Genomic DNA, 25,578 nt, shown 5'->3' with positions numbered 1-25,578 from the left:
GGTGGGATTTGTCACCCTGCCCTGCTCCTGCCTGGGACAGGGAGGTAGGATAGGGATGTGGGATGGGGAGATGAGATGGGGATGTGAGATGAGCACAGCAGGGTGGGATTTGTCGCCCTGCCCAGCTTTGGATGCTGCTCCCTGGGATGGGGATGTGGGATGGGTCCAGAAGGGTGGGATCTGTCACCCTGCTGCCCCCTGGGATGTGCCAGGATGGGTGGGGTGGGCACAGCAGGGTGGGATTTGTCACCCTGCCCAGCTTTGGATGCTGCTCCCTGGGATGGAGATGTGGGATGGGTCCAGCAGGGTGGGATTTGTCACCCTGTCACCCTGCTGCTCCTGGGCTGTGGGTGTGGGCACAGCCCCTAAATCACTCCGGGGACAGGCAGGGGGGTGGCTGAGCCTGCCCACAAACATCTCCTGCTCCTGCTCCCACCCCAGCTCCTGGCAGTCCCTATGGCTGCCCCACACCTGCCCTGGCTGATCTTCAGGGAATTTCGGCTCCTCATCAGCCCCCAGGTCACAGAGCAGCCGGGAAAGGAGCAGAACCATTGTCCCCAACAACGGGCTGGGCCAGCAGGGCCCTCCCTGTGCCATTCCCCAGGGACAGCGAGGTGGCAGGGATGTGTTCCCTCTTCATCCTCTTCCTCTGGAGCAGGGAAAGGTTGGCAATGCCTTCCCACAGCCACCAGCACCCCCTGCCCCACTCCAGCACGTTAAAAGTGGGAATAATTCCTAAATAAGTAAGAGGAAAAAAGATTAAAGCTCTTCTTCTCTTCATCTAACACAGTGATGCAGATAAACCATGAAAACACCAAGTCCTTCAAGCATTTTTTTTTTTTTAAAACCAAGAAAAATATAAAACCTCACTGGATTTTCTGGCCAAACTCGCTCAGGGCACTCGGGGCTGATGGGGGAGAAGGTGCAAAGTGCTGGGGCACAGAGGTAGGACACGGAGAGCTCCCAGGGCATGGAAATCCAGCAGCTCTGTGGCTCCAGGGGCTGTGAATTCCCTCTGCTGGGAAGGTTCGGCTCAGCAGCTGCACCTTCACCGAGTCCCTCAAACGCTGGGAGCAGGAGCAGCCCCACCCAACCTGCAGGGACAGAAGGGTTTGGGTCAGAGGTGGTGCTAAAAACAGGGCTGGATTCCCAATTTCTTGAGTTTTATCTTTTAAAACGGATGGATGTCTTTTAAAACAGGGCTGGATTCCCAATTCCTGGGGTTTTGTCTTTTAAAATTCCTGGATGTCTTTTAAAACAGGGCTGGAGTCCCAATTCCTGGGATTTTGTCTTTTAAAAACTGCTGGATGTCTTTTAAAAGAGACTGGATTCCCAATTCCTTGGGTTTTGTCTTTTAAAAAAATAATCACAGACTGTGGGTTTTGCAGAGGTTTTCATGCAGAAAAATCTGTATTTAGTTCCCGAGGGCAGTGAGCAGCAGTGAGTGCTGGGCACAGGGAAAAGGGTGAAAAGAAGGGGATGAAATAATGGAGAAATTCTTGGCTAAAACGCCAAGAAAGAGAAATTCTGCTGCTGCCAGCCCACGATGCAAACAGGGGGCAGGTAAAAACCCCATGGAGAGTGAGTGTGGCTGGTGGGAGACACAGGGAGCTCACCCAGAGCATCCAGCACAGGCTGGGTGGGGGGAGCAGGGTGAGGATGAGGAGCAGGATGAGGAGAAGGGATCCTGTGAGGAGCAAGGTGAGGATGAGGAGCAGGATGAGGAGAAGGGATGCTGCTGGGAGCAGGGTGAGGAGCTGGGGAGGAGCAGGGTGAGGATGAGGAGCAGGGTGAGGAGTTGGGATCCAATTGGGAGCAGGGTGAGGACCAGGATGAGGATGAGGAGCAGGGATCCTGCTGGGAGCAGGGTGAGGAGCAAGGATCTCATGAGGAGCAGGGTGAGAAGCAGGATGAGGAACAGGGATGCTGCTGGGAGCAGGGTGAGGATCAGGATGAGGATGAGGAGCAGGGATCCTGCTGGGAGCAGGGTGAGGAGCTGGGGAGGAGCAGGGTGAGGAGTTGGGATCCCATTGGGAGCAGGGTGAGGATCAGGATGAGGATGAGGAGCAGGATGAGGAGCAGGGATCCTGCTGGGAGCAGGGTGAGGAGCTGGGGAGGAGCAGGATGAGGATGAGGAGCAGGATGAGGAGCAGGGATCCTGTGAGGAGCAGGATGAGGAGCAGGGATCCTGTGAAGAGCAGGATGAGGAGCTGGGATGCTGCTGGGAGCAGGGTGAGGATCAGGATGAGGATGAGGAGCAGGGATCCTGTGAGGAGCAGAGCGAGGAGCAAAGATCCTCCTGGGAGCAGGGTGAGGAGCTGGGGAGGAGCAGGATGAGGATGAGGAGCAGGATGAGGAGCAGGGATCCTGATGGGAGCAGGGTGAGAAGCAAGGATCTTATGAGGAGCAGGGTGAGGAGCAGGGATCCTGTGAGGAGCAGGATGAGGAGCTGGGATCCTGCTGGGAGCAGGGTGAGGACCAGGATGAGGATAAGGAGAAGGGATCCTGCTGGGAACAGGGTGAGAAGCAGGGATCCCACGAGGAGCAGGGTGAGGAGATGGGTGAGGAGCGGGGATCCCGTAAGGAGCAGGGTGAGCAGCAGGGATCCCATGAGGAGCGGGGATCCCGTAAGGAGCAGGGTGAGGAGCAGGGATCCTGCTGGGAGCAGCAGCCCAGGGTGCTCTCACTCACTCACTCACTCACTCACTCACTCTCACACTCACTCACCTCTCGATGATGCTGTTGTTGAGCTGCAGATCGCAGGCGACCGACCTCATCTGCTGCAGCAGCTCCTGCATCCTGCAGGGACACAGCCTTTAGGGGCAAATCCAACCCTATTTCCTGCAGGGGACACAGCCAGCCCCAATTCCTGCATCTTTAGGGGAAAATCCAGCCCTAATTCCTGCAGGGACACAGCCAGCCCCAATTCCTGCATCTTTAGGGGAAAATCCAACCCTAATTCCTGCAGGGACACAGCCAGCCCTCATTCCAGCCCTAATTTCTGCATCCTTTAGGGGCAAATCCAACCCTAATTCCTTCAGGGACACAGCTAGCCCTAATTCCTGCATCCTGCAGGGGAAAATCCAGTCCCAATTCCTGCATCCTCCAGGGGCACATCCAGCCCTAATTCCTGAATCCTGCAGGGGTAAATGCAGCTCTAATTCCTTCAGGGACACAGGCAGCCCCAATTCCTGCACCCTGCAGGGGCAAATCCAACCCTAATTCTGGCAGGGACACAGCCAGCCCTCATTCCTGTATCTTTAGGGGAAAATCCAACCCTAATTCTTGCAGGGGACACAGCCAGCCCTCATTCCAGCCCTAATTTCTGCATCTGTAGGGGCAAATCCAACCCTAATTCCTTCAGGGACACAGCCAGCCCTAATTCCTGCAGCCTGCAGGGGAAAATCCGGTCCCAATTCCTGCATCCTCCAGGGGCACATCCAGCCCTAATTCCTGAAACCTGCAGGGGTAAATGCAGCTTTAATTCCTTCAGGGACACAGCCAGCCCTAATTCCTGCATCCTTTTAGGGGCAGATCCAGCCCCAATTCCTGCAGGGACACAGCCAGCACTAATTCCTGCATCTTTAGGGGCAAATCCAACCCTAATTCCTGCATCTTTAGGGGCAGATCCAGCCCTCATTCCTGTATCCTTTAGGGGTAAATCCAGCCCTAATTCCTGCATCCTGCAGGGGTAAATGCAGCTCTAATTCCTGTATCCTTTAGGGGCACATCCAGCCCTAATTCCTGCAGGGGCAGATCCAGCCCCTCATTCCTGCATCTTTAGGGGAAAATCCAGCCCTAATTTCTGCACTGTTTCCCATGGGAGCAGCTCCTGCTGAAGGGCTGGGATGCCCCACAGGACACTGAGCAGGGATCACACCCAGCAGGATCAGACACAGAGCCCTCATCCCATTCCCAAGATGAGCAGCAGGAGGTTCTGTCCCCCCCCGAGGAGCTCGGATGTCCCCAGACCCCTGATCCCAACTGTGGGAAATGGATTTGTAGAGAGTTCTTAGGGTCTGACAGAAGGCCCACACAGTATTCATCCCTATGCCAACGTTGAGATAAGAAATATTGATTTAGCAATGTTATGGAATAAGATAGATGTTGTTGAGAGAGAAATGGAGCTAGAAAAAAGTTTCAAAAATGGCCTTACAAATAAGATTAAATACTTTGGAGAAACAGAATTATGAAAGATGTGTTATAGTGGGACCCACGAGGGGCAGTTTTAGATGATTGGTTTTAAGGCTTTTACAGCATGCTGTGACAAAAAGTTAACAAGCGAAGAAATGCTTATGGTGTTGTGTAATCAGGAAATAGCTTCTGATTGTGCTGGTGTGAATTGTAACACCTGCGTTGTCTCACCCTTCTCACGAGACTGAAAATGCAATAAAAGATTTTAACTCTCAATTTCCCCATCCCTGAGTCACACAAAGGTGTTTTCCAAACCCAGGACTCACCTCAGAGCCATCTCCTGGCAGGCCTGGCTCAGGGGGACAGGGGCAGGCACAGGAGGGGCCAAATTCCATTGCTCCACCTGGAGAAGCCTGTCCAGAGCCTGTGGAGATGAGATGGAGATGGAGATGGAGATGGAGATGGAGATGGAGACGGAGATGGAAATGGAAACAGAGATGGAAATGGAGATGGAAATGGAGATGGAGATGAAAATGATGGAGATGGAGATGATGGAGATGATGGGGATGGAGATGGAAATGGTGATGGAGGTGGAGATGGAGATGAAAATTATGGAGATGATGGGGTTGGAGATGGAAATGGAGATGGAGGTGGAGATGGAGATAAAAATGGAGATGAGATGGAGATGGAGGTGGAAATGGAGATGGAGATGAGATGGAGATGGAGATAAAAATGGAGATGGAGATGGAAATGGAAATGGAGATGGAAATGGAGATGTAGGTGGAGATGGAGATGGAGATGGAGATGGAGATGGAGATGGAGATGGAAATGGAAATGGAGATGGAAATGGAGATGGAGGTGGAGATGGAGATGGAGATGGAGAGTGCTGGCAGTGCCCCACCAGGGGCTGTCCGTGGGGCTGACCCAGAGCCAAACAGCAGCACCCACAGAGTCACACCCAGCACTGCTGCAGGACAATTAAATCAATGAACCCAAGCACCAGCGCACTGCCAGGGGGCTGTGCCCCAGCTCAGCAGCTCTGCTGGGGCAGCTGGAGGTGGAGCAGCATTTTCCTCCCACTGTAATTGCCATTTATTGGGCACACACTCCCCGTGCCAGGCAATCCTTGGCACCAGCACCACCTTTGCCAAAGGTTTCCCTGCTCACACAGCAGGACAACAGAACACCTCCAGCCTGGATCACCCATACAAGGGGTTCAGGAACCCTGCAGGCTCCCTGGTGAGCCCAGGAGCTGCAGCCCGGGACACCCACGGCCTGCAGGCAGTCCTGGCACTCCATCATCTCCACACTGCAGGCACTGATGTGGTTGCTGAGCCTCTTCAGGTGCTTCTTGATCTCACAAACTTTTCTGGAAAGAGGAGAAAATGATGTCAAACCTCCCAGGCAATGCTTGGCATATTTTATTTTATTTTATTTTATTTTATTTTATTTTACTTTTATTTTATTTATATGTAATATTTTTATTTTATTTTATTTTAATTTTACTTCATTATATTTCATATTTTATACTTCATTTAATATTTTATATTATTTTATATTTTATATTTTATTTTTTATATTTTATTTTAATATCTTATTTTTATTTTTATTTTATATTTTACTTTATTTTATATTTTCTTTTTTATTTTATTATATTTTATATATTATATTATATTATATTATATTATATTATATTATATTATATTATATTATATTATATTTTATTTTATATTTTATATTTTATACATTTTATTTTATATTTTATTTTATTTTATTTTTATTTTTATTTTTATTTTATTTTAAATTTTTTTGGTGTGTTTTAATTGCATACTGCTTTCTGCAGAGCTGCCTGCATTCAAAATCCTGAAGGGAAGCAAATGAGTCAGGGCTTGCTGTAATTGCAGCTGCAGCAGCCACCATTAGGCCACGTTATCCAAACAGCACTAAGAGCTAATTAATCAGGGAAAGCTGATTGGAAATGAGGCAGCTCAGACCTGTCAGTTCACCCAGCACAGGCTGGGCCTCTTGTTCCTACCCAAAAAAGGCTCCTCACACCCAGCAGGCACAGCAGGAATTGAATAAAAAAAATAAGAATGTTTGTTTTGGCTTTAAAGAAACAAAGGAAAGAACATTTCAGGTGAATGATCCACCTCAAGTCCCCAGAAAAACAACCACCACCCCACACACCCAGGCAGGAAACAAAACAGCACAATTAAAACTGAAGGAAGGAGAAATCAAAAATATCCAGCTGTGACTCACGGTGCTTTCTCCATAAGGAGAGGAAAACAGGTACAAAAATACCCCAGGAAAACGTGGGGAAGGATTTTTCCTCCCTGGGAGCAGAGGTAAAACCCTTTTTAGAGCTTTTTTAGAGCTTTTTTAGTGCTTTTAGTGCCTTAGTGTCCTGCACTGTGTGGATTCTGTGGGGCTCCACATGCAGGAATTGGGGAATCCCAATCCAAGAGAGAATTCCCAGAGAAACTGAGGCAGAATTTCATCGCCTGGGTGTGATGAGGGGACTGTTCTGGTCCTCAGAGTGAAATCTGCCTCTGGGTGAGGGTTGGCAGCAGGGAAAGCCCTGGTGGGACAAGCTGGGAATGGGAATGGGAGAAGGATGGGGAAAGATTGGGGAAAAAACAGGGGAAAATGGGAAAAGAAAAAGAACTGGGAAAAGACAAAGAACTGGAGAAGGATGGGAAAAGACTGGGGAAAAAACAGGGGAAAAACTGGGAAAAGAAAAAGAACTGGAAAAAGAAAATGGGAAAAGACAAAGAACTGGGAAAAGACAAAGAACTGGAGAAGGATGGGAAAAGAGTGGGGAAAAAACAGGGGAAAAACTGGGAAAAGAAAAAGAACTGGGGAAAAGAAAATGGGAAAAGACAAAGAACTGGGAAAAGACAAAGAACTGGAGAAGGATGGGAAAAGAGTGGGGAAAAAACAGGGGAAAAAAACTGGGAAAAGAAAAAGAACTGGAAAAAGAAAATGGGAAAAGACAAAGAACTGGGAAAAAGAAAATGGGAAAAGACAAAGAACTGGGAAAAGACAAAGAACTGGAGAAGGATGGGAAAAGAGTGGGGAAAAAACAGGGGAAAAAACTGGGAAAAGAAAAAGAACTGGGGAAAAGAAAATGGGAAAAGACAAAGAACTGGGAAAAGACAAAGAACTGGAGAAGGATGGGAAAAGATTGGGGAAAAAACAGGGGAAAAATGGGAAAAGAAAAAGAACTGGGGAAAAGAAAATGGGAAAAGACAAAGAACTGGAGAAGGATGGGAAAAGAGTGGGGGAAAAACAGGGGGAAAAAACTGGGAAAAGAAAAAGAACTAGGAAAAGACAAAGAACTGGAGAAGGATGGGAAAAAACTGGGGAAAAACCAGGGGAAAAACTGGGAAAAGACAAAGAACTGGGAAAAAGAAAATGGGAAAAGACAAAGAACTGGAGAAGGACGGGAAAAGACTGGGGAAAAAACCAGGGGAAAAACTGGGAAAAGAAAAAGAACCAGAGAAGGTACCTCATTCTGCTGCTGTGCAGGGCCAGGGCCTCCTGGTACTGCTGGACACAGTCATTCTGGAAAATGGACAGAACCCTCCTGGCCAGGTTCCCCAAATTCAGCCTAAAGCCAGGAATAAGGGAGAAAACAGCATTATTTCATTAATGTGTGAAAAGGAACATCATAGGAGGCCTAAAGCTGCCTCCTGAACAGAGACAGAAAGGAGATACAGGGAAAACAAACCCTGGCTGTGATGGAGAGGGAGGTTTGGGGGATACAAAAATGCAAAATGCAAAGAGAATTTTGGTTCTGGAGGTTTAGGGGGATACAAAAAGCATGTGATACAAAAGTACAAAATACAAAGAGCATTTTGGTTTTGAGGTTTAGGGGGTTTTGGGGGATACAAAAAGCATGTGATACAAAAATACAAAATACAGAGAGCATTTCCCAAAATCCCCATTTCCATCTCCACACTCCATCCTTAGCAGACAGCACTTGGAAGCCCTGGATGCCCAGAAATGAATTACAGAGAAGACAAACCCTGGCTGTGATGGAGAGGGAGGTTTTGAGGGATACAAAATACAAAAAAAAGAGCATTTTGGTTTTGAGGTTTAGGGGGTTTTGGGGGATACAAAAAGCATTTGATACAAAAATACAAAATACAAAGAGAATCTTGAGTTTGGAGGTTTTTGGGGGTTTTGGGGGGGATACAAAAAGCATTTGATACAAAAATACAAAATACAAAGAGAATCTTGATTTTGGAGGTTTTTGGGGGTTTTGGGGGGGATACAAAAAGCATTTGATACAAAAATACAAAATACAAAGAGAATCTTGATTTTGGAGGTTTTTGGGGGTTTTGGGGGGGTATGCAAAAAGCATGTGATAGAAAAATACAAAAAGCATTTTGGTTTGGGAGGTTTAGGGGGGATAAAAAAGCATTTGATACAAAAAACAAAATACAAAGAGAATTTCCCCCAAATCCCTATTTCCATCTCCACACTTAATAAAGCAGAGAGCACTTGGCAGCCCTGGATGCTCAGAAATGAATTACAGAGAAGACAAACCCTGGCTGTGATGGAGAGGAGGTTGAGGATACAATACAAAAAAGATTTGTTGAGTTAGGTTGGGATACAAAAGCATATACAAAAATACAAAAAAAGAGAATCTGATTTTGGAGTTTTGGGGTTTGGGGGGGGATGCAAAAAGCATTTGATACAAAAATACAAAATACAAAGAGAATTGATTTGGAGGGTTGGGGGGGCAAAGCATGGATAGAAATACAAAAGCTTTGTTGGAGTTTAGGGCATAAAGCATTGATACAAACAAATACAAAGAATTTCCCCAAATCTCCATTCCATCTCACACTTGAAACAGAGAGCACTTGGCAGCCCTGGATGCTCAGAAATGAATTACAGAGAAGACAAAATACCCCTGGAGAGGGAGGTTTTGGGGGATTCAGTCCCTGTGCCCCCTCCAAGGGCACTCTGAGAAGTCTCTGCCTTGGATTTCAAGGCAAATGCTCAAGGTTAGACTGAGCACTGAGACAGAGGAGTCTGTGGAATTTCACCCTCCCTGCTGCACGCTGAAATGGGAATTTTGTTCCTTGCCTGTGCTGAATTCCCCCGGTTTGGGTGGAAACTGAAAGGAGAATTCTGAAAGGTCCAAAACCCATCAGGCACTTCACAAGCAGAAGGGGAAGCAGGGACACTTCCCAAATCAGCATCTCAGTGCAAAAAATTGCCTTTTTTTGGTCTTTTGCTCACCCAAACCAAGTCCTGTGTGAGCCCAGCCTGGGGTGGGTTTGTCCCCTCCACCAGCACAGGGATGTGACCCCAAAACAGCTCCCTGTCCCCAGCTCTGCAGAGCTGCTCCATCTCAGAGGGCTTGAACCCTTCCCTGGGAGAGCTCCTGCAAGGAGGAACCACACAGGAACCTCCTCCAGGGCTCTCTGATAGCAAAAAGGACAATTTTTAACCCTTTGGGACCCACCCAGAGCCAGCAAGGGGCAGTCCTGGGGAGGGGACAGGGTGGCACTCACTTATCCAGCTTGTGGATTTGCTCCTCGTTGTAGCTCAGCCCTGGGGAGGAAAAACAAGGTCACCACACATTGGCTGCTGGCAGCCCCAAAAAAGGGCAATTTCACAAGGCACAGAGCTGCCTGAAGAGGATTTTCCTTGTGGGTATTTTCAGTTAATTTAAAAAAAAAATAGAGATAATTTCTCGCAGGCTGAGCCTGGGAATCTCAGAGGAGAGAATCCAAACAATTTTTATTTCTCTTTCTGTCACCATTGTTTATAGATATTGTCCTCCAGAGTGTGCTATTAATAATTCACCAATAGTGTGAGAGGTTTTCACTTTGACACCAATCAGTTCTTAAGTCCACCATGGTTTCTGTATTGATAATTCACCAATACAATCAGTCTTAAGTCCACCATGGTTTCTGTATTGATAATTCACCAATAGTGTGAGAGGTTTTCACTTTGACACCAATCAGTCAAGTCCACCATGGTTTCTATATTGATAATTCACCAATAGGTGAGAGGTTTTCACTTTGACACCAACCAGTTCTTAAGTCCACCATGGTTTCTATATTGATAATTCACCAATAGGTGAGAGGTTTTCACTTTGACACCAATCAGTTCTTAAGTCCACCATGGTTTCTATATTGATAATTCACCAATAGGTGAGAGGTTTTCACTTTGAGACCAGGTTTAAAGTCCACCACTGTTTCTATAAGAGCTGTAAATTTATAATAATTAAGTGGCTTTTCACACCTTTTGCATCATAGAGACAATGATAATTATTACCCAGCTGGGGGCTGCTACCACATTCCTGGACACAGAAATAGAAAAGCTCTGCAAGGTTCCACAAAGTCCGTGCCTATCCAGCAAACCCCAATCCCCCATTTTCCCTGGAATGTCCCATTTTCCCTGCACAGGGACAGTGCAGGGACATTCCTGCCCGGTGTCCCCAGCACTCACTCAGACACGTCCTGGCCTTCTTGAACTGCTTGTGGATCATCTGCATCTTCTCCAGGCAGCATTCCATCTGCTGGATGCTGCAATGGGGCAGGGAGGGGGGCTGAAATCAGCATTTGGGCTGAAATCAGCGTTTTGGAGCGAAATCAGCATTTTGGAGTCAGGTTCTCCCTTTGGGGTGGGATGTGAAGCTGATGCCTGTCTGTGAGCAGGGACAGCACCCCTGTGTGTGTGGCACCCCTGGCAGGGGAACTGCTCCATCCTGTGGGGCTCTGCTGGGAAGGATGAAAGTTGGACAAGAAAGTCTCACAGAAAGATTTTTAAATGTAGGATATGAAGAAGGAATAGAGATGGAAGCAAGTTTTGATATAGAAGAAAATAATTGTTTAGCCAGTCTTACTAGAAAACCAAGAAGGCAAAAGATGTGTTGGTTAGAAGGGGTTTTTATGGCTTAGAGCAAAGGATAAACCCACCCCAAACAAGAAGATGTTTTTACCAAGCAGAAAGATAGCACAGGCAAACAAGTCAGCAAATGCAAGTAGAAAAAAGGTCTCAGGATTTTCTACTGCAAGAAAACTGAAAAACAACTTCTAGTTTAAACTGCAATGTACTAACTTTTAGTGATTGGAGAACATGAATATGATAATTACAGTAGTTATGATGGGCTATAGATAATTGTTAAGGTATAGATTGGTTCTGCTGTATGAAGATGCTCAGCAAAGAAAAGTATATATTGCAATGTAACCAAAAGAAAAGTATAGAATGCATTGTAACCCAAACTAGGGGTGTCCAGGCCTGCCTGCAGCTGGAGCTGACAGCTGTGGGCACAGCTCTGTCACCCACAACCCTGGACTGCTGTGACATCTTGGATGTAACAAACCACATTTTGGAGAGCCCCTGGAGTCCCACATCCCTCATTCAGGCTCTTACAGGGCTCCACATCCAGGAAAAATCCCATTTCCAAGAGAGAATTCCCACAGAAACTGAGGGAGATTTCCTTGCCTGGGTGTGATGAGGGGACTGCAGGACACAGTTCCTGTCCTCAGAGTGAAACCTGCCTTTGGGTGAGGGCTGGCAGCAGGGAAAGCCCTGGTGGGACAAGCTGGGAATGGGAGAAGGATGGGAAAAAACTGGGGGAAAAAACTGGGAAAAATAGGGCAGGGAAAAGGCAGAGAGAACATGGGGACAGGGCAGAAATTCTGAGCATCCAAACCGAACTTCCAGCCTAAAAACCCCCTCCAATTGTAAACCCAGCCTGGTGGGCACAGCCAGGTGGCACCAGGGATCGCCCCACACACCTCTTGTCCTCGAGCACTTGCTGCCTGTCCTTCACCAGCTCGGCCAGGATCCCATCCAGGGCTCCCTGGAAGTCAAAGATGCTGTGGGAGCACTGGGAGAGCTCCTCATCCACCTGCAGAGGGGGGACACAGGTTGGGACCAGCTGCTCTGAGAGCCCCGGGGGCTCCTGGGGCTGGGGATGCCGCTCACCCTCTGCAGCCTTGTGTTCACCACGTCCAGCCCAGCTGGGGCCCTGCTGCCTGCAGGAACGGCCTCGTACCTGGGGGAGCCAGAAAAGGAAGATTCCTGAAGGAGAATTATTGCTGTTAAACAATTGGCACAGGAATCCACCCCGTGCTGGGGTCCTGGGGGGCTGCAAAGGGATTTCCTTGGGCAGCAACCCAGATTTCACTGTCAGAGCTCAGTGCATCCCTCCGGCTGTCCAGAGTTGGTGAGGACCCTGCCAGAGGCTCAGAGACCCTGACATGCTGCCCAGAGCACCTGGGGATTTGATTTTGACCCCTGGAGCAAGTTGCCAGCTTTGTATGAGGACCTGAAAGTCACACAGGTTTGGATGGTGTAATAACAAAGTGATCACAGGGTGAAATTGTAGATTTTGGGATTTTTGGTATGGAGGTTGTGGGGACAAGATGGAGGAATCTGTGTGTGTCCAGCCTTTCTTCTTCTTCTTGTTCTCCATTTTCTGCAGTGATGTTGGAACTTTGGGATTGGTTTAGAGTAGAAGTGCACTGTCTAACATAGGTGATAGGTATTGGGAATTAGGTGTAAATATGTTATATTTAGAATAGAAGCTCACTGTCTAACACAGCTGATGGGTATTGGAAAGTAATTATAAATATGTTATATTTACAATAGAAGCTCACTGTCTAACATGGGTGATAGGTATTGGGAATTAAGTGTAAACATGATACACATAGTTTGTAGTATAAAAAGTGAAAATGTAGATTTTTGGTATGGGGGTTATGGGGACAAGATGGAGGAACTTGGGCATGCTTAGCCGTTCTCCTTCTTGTTCTCCATTTCCTGCAGTGATGTTGGCACTTTGGGATTGGTTTACAGTAGAAGCTCACTGTCCAACACAGGTGACAGGCATTGGGAATTCTGTGTAAATATGTTATATGTAGTTTATAGTATGAAAGGACAACACAGAGTGCCTGTGGCTGCCCTGCTGAGCAGATCTCCGCTGGGCAGAAAGAAAATTTTATAGATAAGAATTAATAAACAACCTCAAGACCGAAAAGTGAAGAGTCCAGACTCGTTCTTCAGTTAAACAGAGACATCCTGCACATCTTGGGGCAGCAATTATCAACCAAAAACCCGAGAAGCCACGAGATGCAAAGTGCTGATGTGGTAAAAACTCGCCCTGTTGAGTCCAATTTGTTCCAAAATTGTTGGTTTTACACCCACTGGCTGCAGGCCAGCTGGGAGGGTGTCTGTGTGCCAGGCTGAGCGTGGCACAGGGGCTAAGTCAGCAGAAATGTTCCTGCTGCAGAGCTGGAAGGGCTGGAAGAGCCAGAGCACCCAGCTGCAGCTCTGCTGCTCTTGGCACTCCAGCCCTGAGGGCTGCACTCAATGGGAACCACGTGTCCCTATCTATTTTTTATTTATTAATTTTTTTTTCCAGATGAAATGGAAATTAAGAGACTTTGCTAAATGGAATGAAAGAACAGCAACCCAGAGGCAAAGAATTTTCCACTACAACAAAAAAGCAGCAGAAAAGTAAAATATCTATGGGTTGTTTGAGATAAAATGGGTTCAGCTGGGCCCAGGGCAGCTGGGTGGGAAGGGGGTGTGGGGAAGAGGAAGGTTCAGGGCAGCCCAGGGTTTCTCCATAAAAATTCAGTGGAAACTCTTGGAAGGAAATGGGATCTCTCCCTATGGCTGGTGGGATGTTGGATCCCTGGGAATGCAGCCCAGCTCTGCAGGGTTGGTGATAGGGGCCAGACCCCCATGGGGTCATGGTGCTGGTGCCATCCTGCTCCTTATTTTATCCCAGTTTTCCTTTCCCTGGAGCTGGTGCCATCTTGCTCTTTATTTTATCCCAATTTCCTCACTTTTCCTTTCCCTGGAGCTGGTGCCATCCTGCTCTTTGTTTCATCCCAATTTTCTCAGTTTTCCTTTCCCTGGCTCCTTCCTGCTCAAGGGCTGCAACATGCAGAAAACCCCAGAGCAGGAGCCAGTCAGGACTAACTCTGCCTCCTCTAAAATCATTAAAAACTGAAGCAAAGAGGGAGAAACAGCCAGAGTGGCTCATTTCCCAGACAATGAAAAAGCCTCCTGCATCCAAAATATCAGCTTATTCCTGGCATTTTCCTTATTCCTGATTATCCAGGACCTTTGAGAGCCCCTGTTCCAGACTGCAAGGAAAGATGTTTTCTATTACCATCTGTATGGTAGATTATCTTTTGTCAAGTGGGCAGTTTGCCTTATCTCTCTCTCTGAGTGACCACAATCACTCCTGCTGGGATGGGACACCTGCTGATAACAGCTATTGAATGTCACTGCATGGCTGATAAGAGCTACAGCATCCCATTGGGAGATGGAGCCCAGAGGGAGGAGCCAAGCATTCCTACCCAGATATAATCTGGAGATTCCCCTTAGGAAATCACAAACATTCAGCGAGTCAAGCATTCCTACCTGGATATAATCTGGAGATTCTGGAACACCAGCACAGCTTCTGCACTGGATTCCCAGAGGAACAGCAGCTGCCTCTTCTTCCCCTGGATCTCCAGAGGCAGAGACTGCACCTTTCTCCAGGATCCTGCTCCAGCAGAACCAGCCCTGACACTGCAGGAGGGCTGAGCCACAATTCCAATGGGGCTGCTGCCAACAGCCTGACCCACAGGGTGTCAGGCTGGGCTCTGACTCTGGCAGTGTTGTTTTGATTTACTGCACTGTTTATCTTTTTATTTTCTTCCCTATTAAAGAACTGATATTTCCTGCTCCCATATTTTTTGCCTGAGAGCTCCTTAATTTAAAATTCATAGCAATTCAGAGGGAAGGGAGGTTTTACATTTTGCATTTCAGGGGAGGCTCCTGCCTTCCTTAGCAGACTCCTGGCCTTCCAAACCAAGCCAGCCCCATATCCCCCCAGCACAGCCCAGCTCACTTACAGCTCCTGCGTCTTCCCCATGGTGAGCTGCAGGCACGTGAGCACGGAGTGAGCTCCCCTCCTCTGCTCCAAAATCCTGCAGCACTCTGTCCTCAGGTTCCCACTGCCAAGAGAGAAAACAGCCCCTCCAACACGTGCATCCTGGAATCACAGATCCATCCTGGGGTGGGGATGGAGCTCATGGCTTCTCTCAGGCTGCTCTGAGGCACTGGGGGCTGGGTGAACCTAAAATTGGGTGTGGCTGCTGCTTTTAGGGTCTCTCACCCTCTGTCCTGCACCAAAAGGGGTGGGTAGGGCAGTGAAATTTATCATGGAATGGTTTGGGTTGGAAGGGACATTAAAGCTTAAATTCCAAATCCCTGCCATGGGGAGGAACGCTTCCAATAGATGCACACAGTACTACTACTAATAGTAATGAGGAAAGGAAAGGGAAAGGGAAAGGGAAGAAAAGGGAAAGGAAAGGAAAGGAAAGGAAAGGAAAGGAAGGAAGGAAAGGAAGGGAAGGAAAGGAAGGGAAGGGAAAGGAAAGGAAAGGAAAGGAAAGGGAAAGGAAGGAAGGAAGGAAGGGAAGGAAGGAAGGAAGGAAGGGAAGGAAGGAAGGAAAGGAAGGGAAGGGAAGGAAAGGAAAGGAAAGGAAAGGAAAGGAAAGGAAAGGAAAGGAAAGGGCAAAGAAGGAAGGAAAGATGGAAAGAAAGAAGGAAAGAAGGAAGGGAAGGAAAGGAAGGAAGGAAAGAAAGGAAGAAAATAATAATTCTGCCTTTTTCCTCAGCCTCTCCGAAACTGGAAAAGTCACCCAAAAGAAACAAAAGGGGATTGGAGCATCCTCCCAACACCTGCCCCATGGGACACAGTGCCCCTCCTGCCCTGCTCCCTCCAAGTCCCCCAGGACCCCATCCCACCATCCCTGCTGGTCTGCACTGGCAGGAAGAGGCTGGAACCCCTTACCCCAGCAAACCCCGAGCCCTGGCAGGCTGTGTGCCCCCTGTGCCCTGCCCAGCCGTGGCTCTGGCACTCACATCACCCAGTGCAGGCCCCTGGCCAGCAGCTCGCGGCCCCTCCGCAGCGCCTGCCCCACGCGCAGGGTCTGGTGAGCAGCACCCACGGCACTCTGCAAGGCAAAGGGCACTGCCAGGGCCTGTGCCGGGCACAGGGCACCGCCAGCACGCTGCCCTGGCACACACACCCACCTTGGCTGCACTGCAGTCGGCCACCACGTCCACCCTGGGCACGAACTTTGGGAACTCCAGGGCCGCTGCAAAGACAGGCAGGGTCGGGGTGTTTGTCACCAGATGGGGGCTGTGGGCAGCTGCCACCCACCAAATAAACCCTGCGGACACTCAGGATTTCAGCCTCAGTGCTGGAGGCTCAGTGAAGCCCTCCAAGATATTTTGGGAGCATGGATGAAGGCAGGAATTCCCAAAGCTCAGCGTGGTGTGTGGCCGTGGAGCAACAGTGCATGGCAGGGGAAAACTGACCCTGAAATCCCCTAAACCTGCTGCAGGGACCAGGAACAGGACTGGGAGTTGGCATCAGGAGTGGGAATTGGCACTGGGAACTGGCATCAGGATTGGGAATCGGCACTGGGAACCAGTACTCCTGCTGCTGGCACTGGGGTCACTGCTGGGAATGGGGACTGGCACAAGCTGGCAGTGGGAAAAACGACCAGTCTGGGGAACTGGGAACTCCAGTGGGAACTGGGATCCAGGTCAAAGGAGCTGGGATCATGCAGGAAATGGGAAATCTCTCAGGGTAATAACTGGAACAAATCCCTTTTCCATCAGCCCCTCTCTCTCCTGCTGTGGCACATCTCCCTCCAGCCACACTCACGGTCTCGGTACCGGACCCCCACCACGTCCTCGGGCTGCTCTGAGGTGCTCAGCAAAGTCAGGGGGCTGCTCTCTGTGGTTTTGCAGAAATGATGGGCTTGTAGGTTGGGATCCAGCTCGTACAGGTGTCCTTCAAAAAAATATTCTTGATGGTGAGGGGCTATGTTTGTCTGTTTGAAGACGGCATCTAAAAACTTGGTGGTACTGAAACGGAGAAAGAAGGGAAAGGATGGGGATAAGCAATGAGGTGGGCACGCAGATTTCCATCCCTTTAGCAGCCTGCTGCCCTCAAAACACCAAGATGTTGATATTTTCTCTTAGCAAAATATCAGACAAGGTCAGCAGAGCCCAATGGGGCTCTCAGTGTGCCCAGAGCTCTGTCAGTGCACTCCCAGCAAAGGCTGATTTGAGCCTGGTGTGTTTTAACCTGGCTTGGGAGCATGGGGGTGCCCCAGGTTGCCCTGCTGAGGTGTGGGGAACTCACAGCTCCATCCCCAAATCCCAAAGGAGTCTCTATCCCAGCCTTACGTGTTGTAGGAGTGGATGTAGATGCGGTGGGAGGACGCCTGCTGCAGGGAGAACACGTCCACCACCATCCTGTGCAAAATGTCGTTGGTTCCTGCAAAAAACTGGTCGAACCCCCAGCATTTCTCCTGATCCACCTCCAGGATGTTCGCCAGGATGGGGATCAGCTGGTCCTTCAGCCCCCTGCAGCAGCAAGGGAAGGTTTGTATTTGGGTTGGCCCCAGATGAAGGAATGATCAATCTGACTCCATGAATGATGAATGAATGATGAATCTGTTCTCAGAAGGCTGATTGATTATTTTATGATACTATATTATATTAAAGAATGCTAAACTAAACTGTACTAAAGAATACAGAAAGGATACAGACAGAAGGCTAAAAAGCTAATAATGAAATAATGAAAAGATAATAATGAAAACTCGTGACTCTTTCCAGAGTCCCGACACAGCTTGGCCCTGACTGGCCAAAGAGCCAAAACAATTCACATGAATCCAATAAACAATGTCCAAATACATTCCAAAGCAGCAAAACACAGGAGAAGCAAATCAGAAAATCATTGTTTTCCTTTTTCTCTGAGGCTTCTCAGCTTCCCAGGAGAAAAATCCAGGGCGAAGGGATTTTTCCAGAAAATATGAATGCCACAGGGAAGAAGAGAAGTTTGATGGGCTGGTGTAACCCCGAGTCACAAACACTGTTTGCACCCTTGGAAAGCAGAGATCTGCTCTGAAAGCTGTGACAGCTGAGGATGAGAAGTTTAAGTGCCCTGTTAACCCCTCGTGTGCTGGCTGGGGACACTCACGTGGAGAGGCGGCAGGTGATGGGCAGCTCGTAGCTCCACTCGATGCTCCCGTTCTCCTGCCTCTGGATCCCTGCAATGGCCCCAGGAGGCTTCTCCGTGGTGATTCTGTACCTGTGGGAAGGGAATTGTTGGCTGCTGACTCGAGCCAAGCGGGCTCTGTCTGGGCACTGAGTCCCTCAGGTGGAGGGAAAGGGCAGAGCGAGGATGTGCTGGGAAAAACATCATTCACTGAGGGGAAAAAAGTGCCCAGAGGGAAAATACTGCAAGGAACAGTCAGAACCTTCCAAGTGAGCATTAACCCTGCCTCCCCTTATCCAAGAAATCATGGAAATGCATTTTACAGAATCCCAGAATTATCTGGTGGTGGTGTTTGAGGGTCCCCAAGATGAGGGAAGAGATGAGAATCCTGACCTGATGTTTCAGAAGGCTGATTTATTATTTTATGATATATATTATATTAAAACAAAATTATATACTAAAAAGAAAATATAATATATAAAATATATAAAAAATATACAAAATATATAACACATATACATAATGTATAGTATAATATATAATAATGTATATAATATATATATTATATAGATAATATATATAATATATAGATAAAATATATAATATATATATTATAATAATATATATATATTATATATTATATATATTATATATTATATATTATATATAATATCTATAATATAGATAATATAGATAATATAAAATATATATAAAAAGAAAATATACTCAAAGAAAACTATATACTAAAACTATACTAAAGAAAGAGAAAGGAGACATCAGGATGCATAATAAAATCTTGTGACTGACTAGAGACTGACACAGCTGGACTGTGATTGGCCATTAATTAAAAACTATCAACACGAGACCAATCAAAGATGCACCTTTGGCTGGTAAACCATCTCCAGACCACATTCCAAGCAATCAGGTAATTATTGTTTACATTTCTTTCCTGAGGCTTCTCAGGAGAAAAATCAGAGCGAAAGGATTTTTCAGAAAATATGGCTGTGACAGGAAGGAACCTTAAAGACCACCCGGTTCCAACACCCTGCTATGGGCAGGGATGCCAGTGCTCCACCCAAGCATCCCATTTGGAGGGAAAACGTGGCAAATGGGACAGGGATTCTTGCCCACGCTCCCCACAGGCCCCTGGGCTTTGTGGTTAAAGCAGAAAGGGCCCATCCCCAGCTGCCAGCACACCTGGGCACGGTACCCACATGATCTCCTTGTTCCTGCGGGGTCCCCCGAAGGGCACGAAGGGCAGGCAGCCGGTGGCAGCGTGGTAGAAGGTGACACCGATGCTCCAGAGGTCCACGGTGACACCGAAGGCCTTCTGCTGCGGCTTGCGCAGCACGGCCCGCTCGTACACGTCAGGGTGCTGGGGGCACAGAGACACGGGCCTGGATGAAAAACAGCACCTGGAAAACTGATCTGGGTCCTGAATGAAAAACAGCACCTGGAAAACTGATCTGGGTTCTGAATGAAAAATATCAACTGGAACACAGCTCTGGGTCCTCCCAAAAACCTCTAACAGAGCTCTGGGTTCTCCCCAAAAACCCCTAACAGAGCTCTAGATCCTCCCCAAAAAAAAACCATCACCTGGAACACAGCTCTGGGTCCTGACTGAAAAATATCAACTGGAAAACAGCTCTGAGTCCTCCCAAAAACCTCTAACACAGCTCTGGGTCCTCCCAAAAATTGTCACCTTCCACAGAGCTCTGGGTCCTCCCAAAAAAAACATGACCTGGAACAGAGCTCTGGGTCCTCGCAAAAAGCCTCTAACACAGCTCTGGGTCCTCCCCAAAAATCTAATAGAGCTCTGGGTCCTGACCAAAAAACTTCACCTGAAACACAGCTCTGGATCCTCCCCAAAAACCATCACCTGTAACAGAGCTCCAGGTCCTCCCAAAAAAAAAAATATTCACTTCTAACAGAGCTCTAGGTCCTCCCAAAAACCAGCACCTGGAACACAGCTCTGGGTCCACCCAAAAACTTCCAAGAGAGCTCTGGGTCCTCTCCAGAAATCATCGCCCGGAACAGAGCTCTGGGCCCTCCCCAAAAAAACATCACCTCTAACAGAGCTCTGGGTCCTCCCAGAAATCACCACCTGGAACACAGCTCTGGATTCTCCCCAAAACCTCTAACAGAGCTCTGGATCCTGACCAAAAAACTTCACCGGGAACAGAACTCTGGGTCCTCCCCAAAAGCCATCACCTCTAACACAGCTCTAGGTCCTCCCCCCCACAAAAAAAAAAAAAAAAATCACTTCTAACAGAGCTCTGGGTCCTGCCAAAAAAAATCACCTTCAACAGATCCTCTCAAAACCCATCACCTGCAACCCTCCCACAAAGCACCGAGCCCTCCCCTTCCAAACCCACAGATCAGCTCTGACTCAGCTGCAGGACAGAGGGACAGGGCCCAGCCTCCCCCAGGACCCCCAGTGCCACCACCAGCCTGGCACCTGCCCTGCTCACCAGGTACTCCTCTGTGCCATAGACGGACACAAACTTCTCATCATCCTCCAGCTCCCGCGCGGCTCCGAAGTCCGTCAGTTTGTAGATGCTCTGCCCGTCGTCCCCCACCAGCCTCATGATGTTGCCGGGTTTGATGTCCCTGTGCACCACGCCGTTCTCACGGAGGTGGTTCATCCCCGCCACTGGCACAGGGAGAGGCAGAAATTCATCTGTGGGGCTGGGCATGGGGCTCCAGAGGGGCCAGTTTGAGTTTAAAATGAGAAAAGGGCTGGAGAGGGGGTCAATGCCACGGTGGTTGTTGGAACTCAGTGCTTCCCTCTGGGTGTCCAGAGTTGCCAAACGACCTCACCGGCGGGCTCAGAGACCCTCACAAAATACCTAATGCCTCACAAAATACCTAATGCCTCACAAAATACCTAATGCCTCACAAAATACCTAATGCCTCACAAAATACCTAATGCCTCACAAAATACCTAATGCCTCACAAAATACCAAATGCCTCACAAAATACCAAATGCCTCACAAAATACCTAATACCTCACAAAAATTTTCCACCAATTACCATGCCATGCCTTCTGGTACTTTGTTGAGACAGGACTTATCTGCTCCTGTATCAACCAAAAATTCAAATTCTTCATGTAGGGGTCCCACCTCAAAGTTTACCAAGGGCTCCTCTAGATGTTGCATCGGGTTCCTTAAAGTGTAAAGCCCTTGACACCCCTAATTGTCACCTCTAAGAATCTTCTCTAAGGCTTTTTGTTCCCTGGCTATTGCCTCATTGAGACTGAGCCTTTTACAAACCCTCCTAACATGTCCAGTTTCTCCACAATAATCCCAGAGCACCTGAGGGTTTGATTATGACCCGTGGAGCAAATTGCCAGCTTTGTATGAGGACCTGAAAGTCACAGAAGTTTGAATAGTATAATAATAAAATAATCACAGGGTGAAAATGTAGATTATAGGATTTTTGGTATGGGGGTTTTGGGGACAAGATGGAGGAACTTGGGCGTGTCCAGGCTTTCTTCTTCTTCTTCTTCTTCTTCTTCTTCTTCTTCTTCTTGTTCTCCATTTTCTGCAGTGATGTTGGCACTTTGGGATTGGTTTAGAGTAGAAGTGCACTGTCTAACATAGGTGATAGGTATTGGGAATTAAGTGTAAATATGTTATACGTAGTTTGTAGTATAAAAGGACAACACAGAGTGCCTGTGGCTGCCCTGCTGAGCAGATCTGGGCTGGGCAGAAATAAAAATTTTATAGATAAGAATTAATAAACAACTTTGAGACCAAAAACTGAAGAGCTCTGACTCGTTCTTCAGATGCACGGGCCGAAACAGAGACAGAAACAGAGACATCGTGCACATTTTGGGGCAGCAATTAACAACCAAACTCTGAGAGGTGGCTGCACTTAGATGGGGATTGTGACGGTGCTCACAGGGCTTCTTGGATGAGGGAAGAGATGAGGATCTGACTCCATGTTCCAGAAGGCTTGATTTATTATTTTATGATATATATTACACTAAAACTATACTAAAAGAATAGAAGAAAAGGTTTCATCACAAGGCTAGCTAAGCTAAGAATAGAATAGGAAAGAATGATAACAAAGGTTTGTGGCTCAGGCTCTCTGTCCAAGCCAGCTGACTGTGATTGGCCATTAATTAGAAACAACCACATGAGACCAATCACAGATGCACCTGTTGCATTCCACAGCAGCAGATAATCAATGTTCACATTTTGTTCCTGAAGCCTCTCAGCTTCTCAGGAGGAAAAATCCTAAGGAAAGGATTTTTCATAAGAGATGTCTGTGACAGGGGATCAGTGTGACTTGGGGGGAATGGAGAGGATGAGGATGGCAGGGCACAGTCCCTTGTCACAGCAGCTTCCCAGAGCAAGGAGAATCCTCAACACTGAGCTCACCCCCACCCTGTTAGGGTGCAATTCCTCACCCCTCACTCCATGGCCCAGGGCTGCAGGGTCTCAGTGCCTGCCGTGCTCCCCGAGCCCCACACTCACCCACACACTGCAGCACGATGAGGAACTCGGACTCAGCCAGGCCAAAGGCATTGGCTGGGTCTTCCAGCACGTTCAGCAGGCTGCCGCTGGAGCAATATTCCATCACCAGCACCTTCTGCTTGCTGCTGCCCTGCGGGGGGACACGGGCAGGGCTCAGCCAGCCCCAGCTCCCTCCCTTGCCTGGGGAGCCCCAGGGTTTCCCACTCACCGTCTCCTCCACGGCGAATAATTTGACGATGTTTTTGTGGTTCAGCTTCCGCAGCATCTCGAACTCTCTCATCTGCACCTCCTGGGGCCGCAGGTAGCTGGCACTGTTAAACACCTTCACAGCCACCAGCTCCCCCGATTTCTGGGGAAAAAAAGAGCAAAAAAGAGGGAATGAAAACACCAGGTGATGCCACCCACGTGCAAAGCAGCTCCTCCAGGAGCTGTGTCCCGGCTCCCACTGGGGATGTAAACGATGAAATGATGAAATGATGTCTCTGCACCGCTCGGCTGCACAAACAAACCGCTGTTATTCACCTCCCTGCCCTTCCTGTCGCGGCACCCACGTGCTGAGTGAGTGTCGCTCTGTTTATCCGGCCCCACAAAAAGTTCCCATCGGCAGCTCCCCGAGGGACGGGGATGTTCCCAGCCCGCTCCCGCAGTTTGCTCAATAAACTTCAAAGGCTGCTGAGGAGGAGGAGGAGGAGGAGGAGAGCCCGCTCCAAGCCCGGCAAGTGTTTGCATGAAGTATGCAAATGGCCAAGGATGGGGTTTTCAAAACCTCTGGGCATTCCCCGGGAAGCAGCAGCAGCAGCTCCTTCTTCCCCCTGCGCCAAAAGGAGCGCCCCAAAATCCGCCCCCGACCCGCAGAGCAGGGCAAGGAGCCCCGTGGAAAATGAAAATAAAACGCAAAGCAGCGCCTCTCAGTCTAGAGGTATGGTCTGGATTTCTGGAGGTTTTGTTTTGCTCCAAGGTCGCCCCAACCGAAAAACCCAAACCAGCAGCTCATGTGTCAGTGAAGCCGGTGGGTGAGTATGTGCATTAAGGAAGTTCCACAGGGTCTTCTCGTCTTATGGTTTTATCCCTGCTTTTGTACAGGGAGATTAAATAAAATAAAATAAAAAGCAAACAGCGCCTGAGGTGCTCCAGAGGTGCAAGGATATCCCGGGAGGGCGAGCAGGGCTCGGGCACGGATGGGGGCACCGGGCACGGATGGGGCACCGGGCACGGATGGGGCACCGGGCACGGATGGGGGCACCGGGGCTCGGGCACGGATGGGGCACGGGCACGGATGGGCACGGGCTATGGCAGGGATGGGGCACGGGCACGGATGGGGGCACCGGGCACGGATGGGGGGCACCGGGGCTCTGCACTTTGGGGTCCCTGCCCCCCCAGCTGCCCCGCTCACCTTGTTGCGAGCTTTGTAGACAGAGGCCGTGGCCCCCTGGCCCAGGAGGTCCTCGGTGCTCCACAGGTAGTTGGGGGTGCTCTGCATGTCCGGGGAGGTTTATCCCACCGAGCCCCTCCGGGAATCGCGGCAGATGCAGGGTGGGATGCAGGGTGGGATGCAGGATGCGGGGCCGAGGCTGGGCATGGACGAGCCCCAGCGCTGCCAGGAGCCCCAGAACCGGGTAGAGCCCGGCAGCAGAGCCCGGCGGTGCCGGAGCTCGGAGCGGAGCAGCGCGGGGCCAGAGGCGCCTCCCCGGCCGGGAACTGAAAGCCGCGGATTGCAAAACCCGCCCGGCGAGCGCGGCCACGCTGCAGGAGGAAACGCCTCAGCTTCCTGCTCGAGAGAAACTTCCCAGCCGGGCTGCCGTGCCCGGGCACACCGGGCAGCAATACCGGGCACACCGGGCAGCAATCCCCGGGTACACCGGGCTGCAATACCCGGGCCGTGTGCTGCAATCCCGGGCACACCGGCAGAAACCCCGGGCACCCGGGCTGCAATCCCCGGGCACCCTGGCTGCAATCCCCGGGTACACCGGGCTGCAATACCGGGCACACCGGGCTGCAATCCCCGGGACACCGAGCTGCAATCCCCGGAGCACCCGGGCAGCAATCCCTGGGCACTGGGCTGCATCGCCGGCACACCGGGCTGCAATCCCTGGGTACACCGAGCTGCAATCCCTGGGCACACCGGGCAGCAATCCCCGGGCACTTGGGCTGCAATCGCCGGGCACACCGGGCAGCAATCCCGGGCATGGTGCTGCAATCCCGGGACAGCTGGCTGAATCCCGGGCACACCGGGCTGCAATCCCCGGGCACCTGGGCTGCAATCCCGGGCACACCGGGCAGCAATCCCCGGGCACACCGGGCTGCAATCCCCGGGCACACCGGGCTGCAATCCCCGGGCACACCGGGCAGCAATCCCCGGGCACACCGGGCTGCAATCCCCGGGCACCCGGGCTGCAATCCCCGGGCACACCGGGCAGCAATCCCCGGGCACACCGGGCTGCAGTCCCCGGAGCACCCGGGCAGCAATCCCGGAGCCCCTGGGCAGCAATCCCGGGCACATGGGCTGCAATACCCGGGCATCCGAGCTGCAATCCCCGGGCATGCTGTGCTGCAGTCCCCGGGTACACCGGGCTGCAATCCCCGGGCACACCGGGCTGCAATCCCTGGGCACACCGGGCACCAATCTCTCGGCATACTGGGCTGCCATACCCGGAGCACCTGGGCAGAAATCCTCGAGCATGCTGTGCTGCCATCCCCCGGAGCACCCGGGCTGCCATCCTTCAGCACCCGGGCTGCCATCCCCGTGTACACCGGGCAGCAATGCCCCGGAGCACCCGGGCTGCCATCCCCGGCATCAGGGCATCCATCCCCCGGAGAACCTGGGCTGCCATCCTTCGGCACCCGGACTGCCATCCCCTGGAGCATCTGGGCAGCAATCCCCCCGGCACCTGGGCAACCATCCCCTGGCACCCGGGCTGC

At 49.9% G+C, this 25,578-nt stretch overlaps 1 protein-coding gene across 3 annotated transcripts; it reads right to left on the bottom strand.

Moving 5' to 3' along the window:
- Window positions 1-809: 809 nt before the first annotated feature.
- IKBKE (inhibitor of nuclear factor kappa B kinase subunit epsilon) lies at window positions 810-24,419 on the bottom strand. Of its 3 annotated transcripts, none has more exons than XM_064732936.1 (20): window positions 24,053-24,417; window positions 22,868-23,008; window positions 22,660-22,789; window positions 20,650-20,831; window positions 19,393-19,553; window positions 18,161-18,271; window positions 17,365-17,544; window positions 16,838-17,040; window positions 16,198-16,262; window positions 16,027-16,118; window positions 15,012-15,113; window positions 12,088-12,157; window positions 11,898-12,010; window positions 10,603-10,679; window positions 9,660-9,699; window positions 7,643-7,744; window positions 5,407-5,503; window positions 4,461-4,558; window positions 2,728-2,799; window positions 812-1,094 (listed from the first exon to the last, which is right to left on the bottom strand). In XM_064732936.1, the coding sequence occupies exons 1-20, from the start codon at window positions 24,137-24,139 to the stop codon at window positions 1,061-1,063; spliced, it is 2,157 nt and encodes a 718-aa protein (XP_064589006.1). In that variant the 5' UTR covers window positions 24,140-24,417; the 3' UTR covers window positions 812-1,060. The 3 variants fall into 3 exon arrangements, 2 of the variants coding, with proteins under 2 accessions (XP_064589006.1, XP_064589007.1); XM_064732937.1 differs by lacking the exon at window positions 24,053-24,417 and adding an exon at window positions 23,182-23,291; XR_010442842.1 differs by lacking the exon at window positions 5,407-5,503 and having other exon boundaries at window positions 810-1,094; window positions 24,053-24,419.
- Between the last annotated feature and the right edge of the window lie 1,159 nt (window positions 24,420-25,578).

Source organism: Zonotrichia leucophrys, chromosome 26 (assembly GCF_028769735.1).
Source record: "Zonotrichia leucophrys gambelii isolate GWCS_2022_RI chromosome 26, RI_Zleu_2.0, whole genome shotgun sequence".
NCBI lineage: Eukaryota > Metazoa > Chordata > Aves > Passeriformes > Passerellidae > Zonotrichia > Zonotrichia leucophrys.
This window is presented reverse-complemented; position numbering and strand designations above follow the sequence as displayed.